The sequence below is a fragment of the Elephantulus edwardii genome, unplaced genomic scaffold (assembly GCF_000299155.1).
Source record: "Elephantulus edwardii isolate Elephantulus edwardi_28Jun2011 unplaced genomic scaffold, EleEdw1.0 scaffold00151, whole genome shotgun sequence".
Taxonomy (NCBI): domain Eukaryota; kingdom Metazoa; phylum Chordata; class Mammalia; order Macroscelidea; family Macroscelididae; genus Elephantulus; species Elephantulus edwardii.
In genome coordinates this window covers 5,121,428-5,136,608 of record NW_006399901.1, presented here as the reverse complement: position 1 = coordinate 5,136,608, position 15,181 = coordinate 5,121,428, and the positions used below count along the sequence as shown (strand labels likewise).

The window sequence follows — 15,181 nt, the reverse complement described above, 5'->3', positions numbered from 1 at the left end:
GTGCCTAGGAAGACAGGCCTGGTGATCCGCTGCCAGAAGGTCGCAGCTGTGTTCCACTCTGCACACCCAGAATCAGCGTGAGGCAGAATGTGTATAGAAGGAGGCTCTGGCGGCATAGCCCACAGGGAACTGCACTGCTAACCCAAAGGGCACACACCTCTGATGGTTCAAATCCACCCACGACTCCTTGGAGGAAAGGTGAGCCCATCTCCTCCCTTTGCGATGTACAGCCTCAGAGACAAAAAAGGATTCAGTGAGTCAGGACCAACTCAGCAGTGAGAAGGAGCAGGGGAAAGAGAGTAGACATCGAAATGGTGTCTAGACAGTGCCAGATCCCACACGTTCATTACTGTGGAGTTGAGACTGACGCGTCGCTGACCTTCCATTGCATTTCTGTGCTGTATATCACATGGGAAGACGTGGCCCATTTGTTCTCCTGATGGATTCGAACCACCGGAGAGACACAGCTTTGAGTTAGCCAGGCAGCTCGCCATGCACTGCACCACTGGGCTGCTCAGTCGTATATGTTGTTAAGTGCCGTCGAGTCAGAACCAACTCACAGCTGACCCTTAGCCGCGTTTTATTCAGAGGCTGTAAATTGCAAGGGGCAAGACTGTTTCTCTTTCCCCTGCAGAGAGCGCCTGGAAGATTTGAACTGCCTACCTTTGGGTTGTTAGTGCAACTCTTTACCCTTTAAGTCATTTAGATTTTTAGCTATATCTTTTTTCCTTATAAATCCCATGTTTCTTTTGTCTTTACTGTGACTCAGCAAATTCACACTGAGAAGCAGGTATTATTAGGAGTTTTCTATTACAGGTTGTATCTCTATTTTTATCTTTAAAAAATAGTAATTATTATTATGATTATGATTATTATGATTGCCTTTTTAAATATCTCTTGTCTCCCACCTTGGAGGACACTGGTGAAAGCGGGGAGAAGACGCCTCCTGCCGTCTTGCTCCACTAGGTGGCAGTCGTGGAAAGGACACGCAGCCTTAACTGGGCTTTTTTATTTTCTCTGCCTGGCTTGGTGCTGTATGTCACTTTTTCCATGAGAGATACTAAAGGAATTTTTATGTCTTGGCCTCTCCCTAAAATATGAAAGCCCCGCTGATGCCGCAGATTGCCAGCTTGATCTGGGCCCCAGGGGAGGCCCTCTGGGAATGGAAGGAGGCCTGTAGGGACACTGGGTGACCCCAGTCCTCCTGCTGACTGTGAGTCACCTGCATTTCCTAAGAGCGGGGTGACCATCTCCCTTCAACGTTCTGTGACTACCCAGACATTGACTCTGGTCCTCGTTTCAGAAGCTTGGTGTACAAAGTTTGGAAGCATAAATACACCAAGAGGCGCAGAGAAAAGGCATTCTCGCATCCACAAAGACAGGGGTAATCCTTGTTGACAGTTTGGAATATTTATTTTTCCCATCTTTTCGCTTTTGAATCCATAAATAACTTCTTTTAAAAAGAGAGAAAGAAAAGAAAAAATGTTAAGAATTAAGTGGCACATGGAATGTCACCACTCGCTTCCTCTCCTTCTGTTTTCCATTACACGCCGCTTCCCCATGTCATCAGCTAGTCTCCTAAAAGCACGATTTATTTGAACGCTCCCATCACGCAGCTCGGTCCTCATTTACCCTCCTAATTTCCTCTCGCTGGTCCGTAGGGATTGTGCCAACCGTTGTTATTCTCAGTAACTGTAGGCATCCTTGTCCACAAATCTCCATGTGAATTCGAATTATCTCCTCCGAATTGCTTTTTGTAGCTGCAGTTGTTGGGCCAGAGGATATGAATCTTTTAAAACACGGCCAAAATACTTTGCTGAAAAAGTGTATGTTGCCCTAAATTAACAAGGGGCCTGTCAGGGAGGCCTCTTCTGCTCTGTGGCAGGCGAGGGGTCATGACTTCCAGCTACAGGACCACATTCGCATCTGAGGAAAACCAGCAGGAGACTGACCAGGAGCTGGTTTCCTTAGAGGCCGGTGAGTGAGGGCCTGTCGCCTCCCCTCCTCTCCCTCTCTGTCACACATCTGCCACCTTCTTTCAGCCCAGGCCCACAAAAGGCCACCCCCAGTCAGGCCAGGGCAAAACACCCACACCTCCAAGGGCTGCATGCGGCACTCACAGGGTCTGTGTCATCTGTCCTCCAGGGCTCTGAATGGAATGCATCCAATCTGGAGGAGCTGCAGGGCTCAGGGTGAGTCTGCGCCCCTTGTCCTCATCCCCCCTTCCCCACGTCCTCCCAGGCAGTCCTCTGAAATGCCCAGCGCTGCAGGCCTGCCTCTGATCACCACCACACAGTTCACTTAAGTGGCTGGCAGGACTGAAGGGCAGAGCCCAAGGGATCCACTTCAAAATACCACATCTTGAAACATCACAGGCTTTAGACTCGCCTGGGGTGGGCATGATTGTACGTGGTGGAGAGGAGGCTTCTAAATCACACAGAAATGGGAAGGTGGCTTGGATAGAGACAGGGTAGGTGCCCCGCCCCTCTCCTCACCCTCAGAGGTGCCGAGAATCCCCACTGTGCACACGTGGGTCTGTGTCCCAGTGGGGAGCCTGTAGCTCCGCTTCTCTTCCAAGTTTGTGCACCTCTGGGCCCACAGAGGCACCCTGGAGCTGAAGACTGGCCAGAAATGCACCCCCACCTGAGCCTGAGTCTGCAGAGCCTCCAGCAGGGATGGGACTCTAAATCTGGACTTTTAGAAACAGATGTCCAAGCATTTAAAAAAAACACACCACAAACCACATAACCACAGAATTGCTGTCTTGCGGGTCTGACATGCTGACTTTCTTGAATGATTTCATTTGAAAATCAAGACTAAACAGCTCTTAAAATAACGTCTCAAGAGTGGCTGGTTCTGTCAGCCGAACGTATTATTAAAATGCCGGGAATAAACAAGTGACTCTTAAAGGGTCCTCAAGGAACCCTTGATGGCACAATAGTGAAGCGCTCTGCTGCTAACCAGAAGGCCAGTGGTTCGAAGCCGCTAGCCACTGCACGGGAGAAAGATGTAGCAGTCTGCTTCTGTCAAGCTTACAGTCTTGGGAAACTTTGGGAGACAATTCTGCTCTGTCCTACAGGGTTGCTGAGACTTGGATTCTATTTGACAGCAGTTGATCTTAAAGGTCTTTTTCAAGCATTTACAAGTATTCTCTTAAATATTCATTTGAGATGCTTTTTGACTCCTGAAATTCTAAGTATGGATTATTGTGGTGGTGGAGGACCACTGAGTCGAACCGACCCATAGCTGACCCTCTGGCGGAAAAAAAGCAGGCCATTGATGAATCCTGTCAAATCCTTATTTAGATCCTGCTTTATTTAAAAAATAAAGGAGATTAGGATTTTTTTTTTCTCTAGAAGCAATATTGTTCTGCAGTACATTGAAAGGATTTTTTAAGTCATTTTTAATAATTTTTCTTTTTTGTTGTTTATTTATAATGCATTTATATTTTATGAAAGCATTTAGGGGGGAAAATATTACTATGTAAAAATAAAAACACCAGCACAACACATTGTTGTTGATTGCTGTCGAATCAGGCACGACTCATAGCGACCCCATGAACAAAGGCCGGAAGCCGTTCTCTAACTCACTATTTCTCCAAGTTCATAGTTTCCAGAGATGTGTGGTTTAGGAAGTGGATGCTGCTGCTACCGCCAAACATAGGGCCTTTATTACTGTTTTAGTGCATTTTATTTTTTTTTTTCATAGCTCAGTTTTTTTGGTTTGAGGTATGTGGGGTTTTTTGTTTTAAGGGTTCCCCCCTTTTTTCGCTCCTGGTTCTGAATCTCTGCATTTATTTCTTTTGTTTGTTTGTTTTCCTTACCACAGCGTTGACTACATCTTGAATGTAACGAGAGAAATAGATAACTTTTTCCCTGGTTTATTCGCATACCATAACATCCGCGTCTACGACGAAGAGACCACAGACCTCCTCGCCCATTGGAACGAAGCGTATCATTTTATAAACAAAGCCAAGTAAGTTGCTGAGGAACGGCGGAAGCGGGTCCGGCTAAGATACCAGAAGGCAGGTGCTGGGCAGGCAGCAGTATAACCAGTTGTAGATTCAGAAGACCCCTGACCGGAAGGGGCTTCAGTGTTGGGTGAGTCTTCGACTTCAGGCCTTGAGACCCAGAGGGGAGAAGTTGCTGGTCTTTTCCACATGCAGGCCCTCTTGATCTTAACCACTCTGCTTTGCCTTCTGTGTGCTGTCTGACCGCAGTCTCGTCTTCAGCACTGGGTCCAGGCAGGTATTAAAAGCTCTCTTGAAGCTCCAGGGGGAGTTAGGGAGCCAAAGGCAGGGCAAGGGAGAAAATGGTCCTAGGACGCCTTTGGGACCCCTCGCCCTGAAACTTGTGGTCTGCTGTGCCATCTTCCTGTTGGCTCACAACAGGGCGGACCTGTCCCGAGAGCTCTGGCAGCCCACGACCCCAACTCTCGCCCTGCTCCCACAGAGCTCTGCTTCGCTGAAGTCAGGGGCAGAACCCTTTGAGGGTTCTTTTTCACACCCATCTCCCACCTCAGTCAGAGCTACATAAAGCGGCCTTCTCAGGGTGCAGCCCCTGTGTTGGCGGAAACAGAGTCAAGGCCCTTTGATGGAGACCAGCAGTCCTTTCAGGAAGAATCCCCGGGCGGCCACAGAAAGCAGGGCCGTGAGGAACACCTGTCACATGCGCTGCTCCTGCCAGTCACGGGCTGCCAGGTCTCTACTGTACAAGGGCAGTTTCTCAGGATTTGTCCATTCCGAAGTTCCATTCTCTGCCGTTCTTGAGCAGGCAGAATTTCCGAATACACTGGCCTGGCCTGGCTTTGCCCTGTCTGTTAATAAGCTGAGCCAGAGCCAGTACAGTGCTGCTTACAACACGCTATCAGCCCCATCTTCTTGCGCTGGCTGGGTCCTGGCCTGGGCTCGTTCTCCCTGCTGGCTGCCGTCTGGATCTCCCCAGGGCCCTGCAGCTCCCAGTTCCCTGGCCCTGTTTTGTTCCAACAGCAGCTCAATCTTGGGCTTCGTCTGGGAGAGCAGCTGAGCCTCAGAGGGTGCTTTCTGTTACTGGCAAGTTTGGTTTTGTTTAAGTTTTCCTCTATATATTCTTTCTTCTTCTTCTTCTTATTATTATACTAGTTTATTTACAAAGTTCATAAACATTGTTTTTTATACCAGGTCTTTCCCATTTGCTTTTCCCACCCTACGCTCCAGCCATCAAATTGTGCGACCCTATGAATAACACCCCCTGCCTGTCCTCACCCCTTTGTTCTCACCCTCCCCCCTTGGATCCTCGTACTCGTTCTACAAAAATGGTCTTACTTGATATTTGTCCTGATGGGGTTGAGTTAGTTGACTCCGCATAGTGCTGCTCTCCAGTCCATCCCAAGTTAGGTAGTGATTTACAGAACCCTTGCTCCTGCGGCTGCGTAGTGTTCCATCATGTGAAGGTACCATAACTTCTCAATCCATTCATTTGTGGTTGGACATTTGGGCTGTTTTCATGTTCTTACAGTGGTGAATAATGCTGCTATGAACATTGTTGTACAAGTTTCCATTTGAGCCTCAGTCCTCATTTTCTTTGGGTATATTCCAAAGCAATGGAATAGCCAGGTCATATGGAATTTCTGTGTTCAGCTTATTGAGGAAACACCAAATTGCCTTTCAGAGTGGTTGTACCATTTTACAGTCCCACCAACAGTGTACAGAGGTTCCTATCTCTCCACATCCTCCTGTTAAACCTTGCCACTGCTGCTGGAGTGAGATGGTATCTCATTGTAGTTTTTTTGGTTTGTTTTTGGTATTTTTTTTTCTGTTTTATTTTTGTTGTTGTGTACTGTAGAATCAAATCTGACTGGCACAGGAGGAGATTGTCCCTCCTTCTCCAGCAGAACATCTGATGGATTTGAATTGTGCTCCTTCGGGATTGCAGCACATCATTGTGGCTCTGGTTTGCATCTCTCTTATTGTACTGGCAGGTTTTGGTAGCTTCCTCCCTTGTCTCTTTCAAAGCCCAGGTGGAAAAGCCCGGTTTATCTTGCATTCCTTTTGCATGCTGAGGGCTAAGAGTGTGTCATCTTTCTAAAAATTTGGGCCCAGGATGATCTGGCCACAAGAACACTTCAGGGTATTTAAAAAAAAAAAGTTAGAGGGACATGAAACGTTGGAGAAGGCAATCTCAGCTCTTCTCTCTCCCTGATGTCCCTCAGGAGGAACCATTCCAAGTGCCTGGTCCATTGCAAAATGGGGGTCAGCCGCTCAGCGTCCACCGTCATCGCCTACGCCATGAAGGAGTTCGGCTGGCCGCTGGAGAAGGCCTACAACTACGTGAGGCAGAAGCGCAGCATCGCACGGCCCAACGCCGGCTTCATGAGGCAGCTGTCCGAGTACGAGGGCATCTTGGATGCGAGGTGGGTGGAGAGGGCTTTGGCACGTGACCACGTCAGCCCGGCTGTGCTATCACGTGCCCGAGCTCAGATGTGATCCTTAGCGGTGTCAGCTGGGGAAACACAACCCCTGCTTCGGATTAGATGACCCATGGCTTTGATTTCCAGAAGGAAGCTGCTTTGACTCTGTGGGCACGTGCACACAGGGCGCCTAACTTCTGGCCCCAGATGGCACCTCGTATGCAGCAGGTTGTGTGCAGCCCCGATTCACCAGCGCATGTTTCGTGCTGGCCTTGGGCTGGCTCTGCTGCTGAGCATGCGCGGGACTGCACAGGCCTGGGGCCTGCCCTCCACCCCCATGCTGCTTCAGGCCAGCTGGGCACACTGCCCACCCTTCCTCTGAGTTGGAATGATAACGCCTCTCTGGATGGTTGTGAGCTTCATCCAAGTTTAACTTAAGGACTGCTTTCCCAGACCTGTTGCTGTTGTCATGACGTGCTGTCCAGTCAGAACTGACCCAGAACTAACCCTCTAGTGGGTTTTCAGAGACAGTAAAACACCCGGGAGGAAATTGCTCATCTTTCTCCCACGGAGCAGCAGGTAGAGTCAAACTGTTTACCATTATATTGGCAGCGTATTTCCTTACTAAATATCCAGTAACTGGACCTGGTCTCCACTTCTTATCCCGCCCATTGCAAATACGCAGAGGAAAGCTTCTCCCTTTTCTGCAGGTAAAGGGACTGACCCCGAGGAGTCAGCATGCCCCCGTCACTCAGCCAGGCTGCAGCAGAAGCTGTACACGCAGCCTTTTCTGCCTGTAAGGCCAAGAATGCTCAGTATTGGAACTCTGAGTCCCAGGAAGACCACCGCAAGCACCAGCCAGGAGATCAGGCCTCGTCTCCTTTTCCGTTTGCATCTTATGTATGACACACAGACCTCTGGCAGATACTGGATGGAAGCTGCCAGCTAACTCTACCCTGCCCGGGTTGACAGTGTCTTAGCCAAGTTTAGAAAAGCAGGAGCACGTTGGCAAGGCTCAACAGAATGCAGAGAACAGCTCTGGCATCTCTAGATGCCTCCACCATTATCCAGTATCCTGCACAGGATATCCCCAGGCGGCTGGCGAGGAGGGCAGGAGCATGCTCGCCTCTCCCTCAGCCCTTCACAGCCTAACTAGGGCCTTCCAGACCACATTCAAAACAGTCCAGCGTTGAACTTGACCTACATCCCAATATGAGGACCCACGATGAATCCTCATGCTTCTCCCTTGTCCTGAACAAGAGCAGCAGTCCTTAATTCACACTGAGCTTTGGCATTGACTTCTCTCTCCCTTATTTCACTCCTTGCTCAAAAGGCCAAGATACTGACGTTACTCTGCAAGGCTTTCAAAAGCAGAGTATTTTCCGTAGTGACTTTAAGCCCGCCCACCCTCTCTCTCTGCCTTATGTTTGAAAAATATAAAAACTTTTTTACAATTTGTTATTCATAGGGTTTTTGAAAGCTAGTCTTTTCAGAACTGGTGACCAGTCCTATTTAGTAGTCTGAAAACTCCCCTTAAACCTGTCCATGGAGGGTGACACTACTGATATTTGAAATACCAGTGCTGTAACTTCCAGCCTCCAGCAATAAATGAGCCACTATAGTGCCACAGTCTGACAGACAGGTGGTGCATTGGAGAAATCTGTTGTCAAGGACCTCTCCAGAGTTCTAAAGGGCAAGGATATCAAAGACTAAGGTGTAGGGGAGCTCTGGTGGCCCTAATGGTAAGGAGCTGTAACTACAACCCCAGAGGTGCACGATTTGAATCCACCAGATGCTGTGCCGGGGAAGGAGGGACAATCTCCTCCTGTACCAGTCAGATCTGATTTGACGGTACACTCACACAAAAATAATAAAATAAAATAAAAATTAAAAAATAATAATAAAATAAAGACTAAGGTGTGCCTAATCCAAGCCATGGTCTTTTCCGTTACTTCCTATCCATCTGAAAATTGGACAGTGACTAAAAAAGACTGAGGCAGGATCGATGCCTTTGAATTGTGGTGCTGGTGGAGAGTATGGAGTATCCTATAGACAGCCGGAAGAACAAACATACGTGCTTGAAGGAAGTGCGACCAGGGTTCTCCTTGGAGGCCAGGATGCTGAAACTTCATCTCACTCAGAGGATGGCTGGACATTTGCAACCACTGTCTGACTTGTATTCCATTCATTATCCATGCACCTTGATTGCATGTTTACTTTCACACTTTAGAGTATTAACAATGCACTGAGACAAAAATAAATAACATTTGAAGTGGGATAAAAACCTACAAATATCTGCAGAAATTAAGATCAGTTACCTAGGAAATCCAATATTAACCATCTAACAATGATAACCAATAGGATAATTTAGTAGTGGACAAGGTTATTTGACAAAATCTGATTTTGTTGATTTTGTTTATATAGACAATAACCAGTTTGAAGTTAAAATCAAAGGAGGGAAAACAACCAAAACAGGATAATAAATATGTAGAAGTAAACTTAACAGGAAACATTGATGCTGCTTGAATCTTTAAAAGCATTCCCAAGGGATAAAAAAGAGATCAAAAGATTGAAAACGTGACATTACTTGGAAAGGAAGCTACAATATAACATCGTTACTCCTCACAGATTAATACATAAATTGAATGTAATCCACTAAAACCTAGAAATATGTTCTTTCTTTGGTTTGTAATTCTAAAGCTGATATAGAAAAATTAATAAGTATAGCCTATAAATTTCTGAAAGTTAAAAGTAACAGTGGTGAACTTAATCCATCATATAGTAAAACTTGTTCTAAAGTTTCAGCAATTAAAACAGGGTAATCTGTGTGCTTGAATAGAACAATGAAGTATAAAAGTTTTAAAGTCTAGAAATAGATCTAATGTGTGGAGGGAATAAATGGAAAATAAAAGTGACGTCTCAAATCAACATGGAAAAGATGGGATCTTTTAAAAGTGAGAATGATTTACATGGAGGAAATGAATCTGGTTATATATACCCTGTTGGACTGCTCTGGTGGCCTGCTGGTACGAACTGTCCTGCAGTCCCAAAGGCACGAGGTTCAGATCCATCAGCTGCTATGTAGGAGAAAGGTGGACAGTCTCCTCCCATGATTTACAGCCTCTGAAAACCCACTAGAGGGTCATTTATGAGTCATTTCCAGCTACATGGTACATAGCAATAACAGCGTACTCCATGTTAATTCCAAATGTGTCAATAATAAGTATAAGAATAATAATAAATAATAAGAATGAAACTGTAAGAGAACTGCAAGAAAACAAGGTAAGTATTTTGGAATTTTGGATTGGGAATGGCTTTTTTCATATACTGGAGTTTAAATTTTGAAGGACTTTGTGAAAGAGTGAGATCTGTAGCTGCTGTTGTTGTTGTTATGTGCCTTTGAGTGCCTCACTCGTGACCTTATGTACAGTAGCTCCGAAGCCTGCCCTATGCTAGGCCAGTCTCACTGACTCCAATACACCTAATCCCATTGCCCCAGTCACCAGGTCAGTCCGTCCCGTCTCATCAGGGGTCTTCCTCTCCTGTTCAGTCCCTTCTGGCTACATGCCCAAAACTGTGTGAGACACAGCTTCAAAATCCTTGCCACCAAGGAAAAACTTTGTTTTACTCTCTCTAGGAAAGACCTATTTGTTCTTCTGGCAGTCCATGGTATGTTCAATACCACAACTCCAGAACCACAACTCAAAGGCATCGATTCTTCTTATGTTCTCCTTAGTCATTTTTCAGCTCTCTGATGCATAGCAAGTAATTGCAAAGACCATGGTCTGGATCAGGCGCATCTTTGTCTCTAGATTCGCTCTTTAGCATTTTGGAGAAGTCCCTGACAACAGACTTTCCCAATGAAGTTCTTTATTTGATTTCCTAACTGCTGGTGCCAAGAGTGTTGATTGTGGAACCCAGCAAGCTTAACTGTTAACAACCTGAATCCTTCCTCCATTCATCTTGGTGCTGCCAGTTGGCCCGGTGGTGAGAATCTTTGTCTTCTTGATGTTGAGCTTCAATCCATATTGAAGACTACAGTCCTTAACGCTTCAGATCCTCCTTAATTTCAGCAAGCAATGTTGTATCATCTTCATAACGTAGGTTGTTGATGAGTCTTCCTCCAATTCTAATGCTACATTCCTCTTCATAAAGCCCAGCTTCCTACATGATCTGTTCTACATAGATTGAAAATGTATAGAGACAGGTCTCATCCTTGACACACGCCCTTCCTGATTGTGAACCATGCGATGTTTCTTTGCTCTGTTCTGACGACCGCCTCCTGGTCCATGTACAGGTTTCGCATAAGCACAATCAAGTGTTCTGGGATTCCCATTTTCCGTAAGGTTAACCACAATTTGTTGTGATCCACACAAATGCCTTTGCATAATCGATGAAACACGGATACTCTTTGCTTTCAGCAAACATCCATCTGACATTGGTGATAATGTCTCTTAGTGCCACAGACTCTTCTTGGGTTTTTTTTACTATTATTATTATTAATTTTAATGAAAATTTACCGGGACTTTGGATTTCCATTCATTCATTGTTCTACTTTTCTCCCTGCCCACCCCTTCCCCCCAGTTCACTCTTCTCTTCGAAAAGTAAAAAAGAAAAATTCTTTCATTGTTATACAATCCCTCCCCCAGGTCCACTCCACTATGCAGCCTTCGCTCTGGACTCCTGTCATGACAGAAATACCTAATCACATATCCCTTTTAAACAGTTTTCTCCCTCATCCGATTCAGTGCAGTATACATTATTGAATCCATCTTTCTCAGTCTCCCCCCAACCCCGAGGTCAGTCTCCTGTTTTACAACAGTGGCACCATGCAGTATTTGTCCTGTTGTGACTGGGAAACTTCACTCAGCATAATGTCCTCCAGGGTCACCCATTTTGATAATATTTTATGAGTTCCTTGTTTTTCAATGCAGCATAGTATTCCATTGTGTGAATAGAACCACAGTTCTCTATGCATTCATTTGTTGATGGGCGCTTAGGTTGTTTCCAACCTTTGCTGTTGTGAACAAAGCTGCGATAAACATGGGTGTGCATTTATCTGCTTGTATGTCAGTTATGGTCTCTTTAGGGTATATTCCCAGTAGTGGAATTGCTGGGTCAAAGGGTATCTCTATTTACAACTTTTTGAGAAAGCACCATACTGCCTTCCATAGTGGTTGAACTATTTTACACTCCCACCAATAATGGTTTCAGTTTCTCCACAACATCGCCAGCATTTGTTGCTTGCTGTTCTGTTATATTTTGCTATTCTTACTGGGGTGAGATGCTAGCCACAGTCTCTTCTAAACCCAGCTTGTGTTTCTGGTAGTTCTCTTATCAATATACTATTTCAGTCATTTCTGGACAGTCTTCAGCAGGATTTGGCTTGTGTGTGATGTTAATGATACTGTTCAATAATTTCCACACTCTGTCATGTCACCTTTTGGGGGACCCTATAGCACCTTTTTTGAGCTCTTTAGCTGTTGTTGTTGTTGTTGTTATGTGCCGTCGAGTCACCTGCGACTCATAGCGACCCTATGTACAACAGCCCTAAACTCCGCTCTGTCCTGTGCCAATCGCACTGTCTCTGACACTCCCATCCCAATTATCCCAGTCACTGAATCAATCCACCTCATAGAGGGCCTTCCTCTCCTGCGCTGTTCCTCCACCCTCCCAAGCATGATGTCCCTCTCTAAGGACCGGTCTCTCCTCACTACATGTCCGAAGTATGTTAGATGGAGCCTCAGAATCTTTGCCTCCAAGGAGCCACCCGGTTTAACCCTCTCCAGGACAAATCTATTTGTTTTCCTAGCAGTCCATGGTATTCTCATTACTCTTCTCCAGCACCACAGCTCAAAGGCATCAGATCTCCTTCTATCCTCCTTGGTCATTGTCCAACTCTCTGATGCGTAACAGGTGATTGCGAAGACTATGGCCTGTATCAGACGCACCTTAGTCTCCAGAGAGACACCATTGCTCTTCAGCACTTTGGAGAGGTCCCTAACAGCAGACTTTCCCATGGCAATGCGCCTTTTAATTTCCTGGCTGCTGGTGCCAAGACTGTTGACTATGGAGCCAAGCAAACTAAAGCTGTGTACAATCTCAGTCTCTTCACCATCCATCCTGATGCTGCCGATTGGAATCTTAATACAAGTTAAGAGCCATTTAAATTCTTTCTGACAGTTAAGCCAGTCTCATGACTATGCATAAACTCTAAAAGTTCAGGGAAAGCCCAGGGAGGAGCCGTTTTACCATCAGTCTTTGAGGGGGTGTATAGCTTGCTGGTATGTCCTTGGTGATTTACTTAAAATAACCACCCACTGGTAGCTTGGTGGTGGGGAGTTGTGCTGCCATCTCGGAGAACAGGTGGTCTCCTCCAGTGTCGTTTGCTGCCTCTGAAAACCCACTAGAGGGTCAGCTGTGTGTTCGTTTTAACCTGCTGGTTCATAAGAACAGCATCTAAAGTGGTAAAACATGTATGAGGATTCAGGGAGGGGAGGGGGACCCAGCGGGGTGAAGATGGGGTAATCATTGGGTCACACAATTTGATGGGTAGAGGAGAGGAGGACAAAGGAAATGGGAAAGATCGGTGGGAAAAACAATGGATATGAACTTTGTAAGTAAACCAGTATAAAATAAAAACTGTATTTTAAATAAATAAATATGATGTTATGTGCCATCGAGTCACTTGCAACTCATAGCAACCCTGTGTACGGCAGCTCTGAACCTACTACCCCAGTCACTGAGTCAATCCAGCTCATCAAGAGTCTTCCCCTCCTGCACTGTTCTTCCACCCTTCCGAGCACAGTCCTCTGAGGACTGGTTCCTCCTCGCCCAGAGTATGCCAGACAAAGCCTCAGAATCCTTCCCTCCAAAGAGCAGCCTGGTCTCGCCCTTTCCAGGACCAGCCTGTTTGTTCTCCCAGCAATCCATGTGATATTCAGTACTCTTATCCGGTGCCACAGCTCAAAGGCATCAGTTCTCCGATCATTGCACCTTCCAGACTAACATCATTACTCTTCACTATTCTGGAGAGGTATGAAGAAAAAAAAAACCCCAAGAACAACATCTAGTTTAAGTGTAACTTAAAAGTTGAGATTAAGTTAAAAGTGACTATGACCTTGTTTTTTCGGTGTTGAGTCATGTTCCACACTGTGTGACGGGCTGGGCTGTGACATTTTCGTCCTTTAGTTTGTTGATAGGCATTTGGGCTTCCACTTTCTTGCTGCCGTGGCTGATGCTGCCATGGTCCCTGGTGAGCTTGTGTCTGTAGGGCAGCACTGGTTTCCATGGCCTATGTTCCAGGCGGTGGAGTGGCCGGCTCACATGGGATTTCTGTGACCGGGTTTTCTGGGTGGGGAGGGGTGCCATTCATTGGGGGTTGTGCTGTTTTGCAGTCCACCAGCTGTGCCTGAGTCTTCACGTTTCTCTACATCCTCTCCACCATTTATTGTTTGCTGTCCTGTTGGGCTATGCTGCTGCTGCTGGGGTGAGATAGTATCTCGTTGTTGTGGTTTTGGGGGGCAGGTTTTAATTTATTTTTTTATTGTGATTTTTTAAGAAAGGTTTACAGAAAACTCGGATTTCCATTCATTCGTTGTTGCACATTTTCCTCCCTACCCCTGCCCCCCAGTTCACTTTTCTTTTTAAAAAGTTCATTCATTGTTGCACAATTTCCTCCCTTCTCCCCCACCCCAGTCTACTTTGCTTTGCTCCTCTTATTCCGGACTATTGTCATGAAAATAATACCTAATTGTATATTCCTTTTAAGCAGTTCTTTCCCTCATCTGTTTCAATGCAGTGTTCATTATTTATCCCCTTTTTTCCAAGTTTCCCCCCAATCCCTGTCAGTCCTGTTTTATAACAGTGGCATTATGCAGTATTTGTCCTTTAGTGACTGAGATGTTTCGCTCAACATAATGTCCTCCAGAGTCACCTACTTTGTTTAACATTTTATGAGTTCCCTGTTATTCAGTGCTGTGTAGTATTCCATTGTGTGACTTACCACAGCTTCTCTAGCCATTCATTTGATGGGCACTTGGGTTGCTCCATCTCTTTGCTATCATGAACAACGCAGCAATGAGCATGGGTGTGCACTCAGTGCTGCTTTGAGTTGCATCTGTCCGATTGCCGGTGGTTTTGAGCATTTCTCATCTGTGTGTTGGCCATCCCAGTCTCCTTCTTTGTGAGGGAGTCTCTTCTTTTACCCATTTTGTCTGTGATTGCGTTGTCAGTCTTTTCCTTGTGGAGGAAGACCGCGTCAAGGGAGGATGAACTTGGGAAGAATCAAAATAAAGACGAGACAGCTGTTGCAATTAGCAAATAGGAACAAGATCAATATATAAGTGTTAAAAAGAGAAAGGGGAGAAGGGACATTTAAGAAGGAAAAGGAAATTATTCAGACAGCAGAGATAGCAGGGATTGGGAGTGTGAAAAAAGAGAAAGTGCAGTGGGGAACTGAAGAGAAGGAGAGAGAAAAGTAGCAGATAAGCCGAGGAAGATGCTGCTGCTGCCTGATGCTTTGCCCGCCCGCGCCCGCTCCCACTCCCGCTCTCGTCCTCGTTTCACCGCTGTTCACACTCCCTGGGGAGCAAGTTGGTCAGGATGCTGTGCCACAGCCATGGCTTTTTTTTAATTAATAATTTTAATGAACATTTACAGAGATTTTGGACTTCCATTCATTCATTGCTGCCCTTCTATGCCCGCCCAGCCCTCCCCCCTCATCCCCCAGTTCGCTCCTCTCTTTCTAAAGTAAAATAAACCCTCTCTCCCTGGTACACAATCCCCCCGCACC

At 46.0% G+C, this 15,181-nt stretch overlaps 1 protein-coding gene and 1 pseudogene across 1 annotated transcript in view; both read left to right on the top strand.

The window, feature by feature from the left end:
- SSH1 (slingshot protein phosphatase 1) overlaps positions 1-15,181 on the top strand; it is a 56,102-nt gene that overhangs the window by 30,016 nt on the left and 10,905 nt on the right. The window contains exons 10-12 of the mRNA XM_006894896.1: positions 2,146-2,192; positions 3,829-3,975; positions 6,190-6,390. Coding sequence (XP_006894958.1) covers positions 2,146-2,192; positions 3,829-3,975; positions 6,190-6,390 — 395 coding nt within the window. The remainder of the gene's footprint in view (positions 1-2,145; positions 2,193-3,828; positions 3,976-6,189; positions 6,391-15,181) is intronic.
- The window catches only part of LOC102855258, an 8,858-nt pseudogene continuing 802 nt past the window's right edge, over positions 7,126-15,181 (top strand).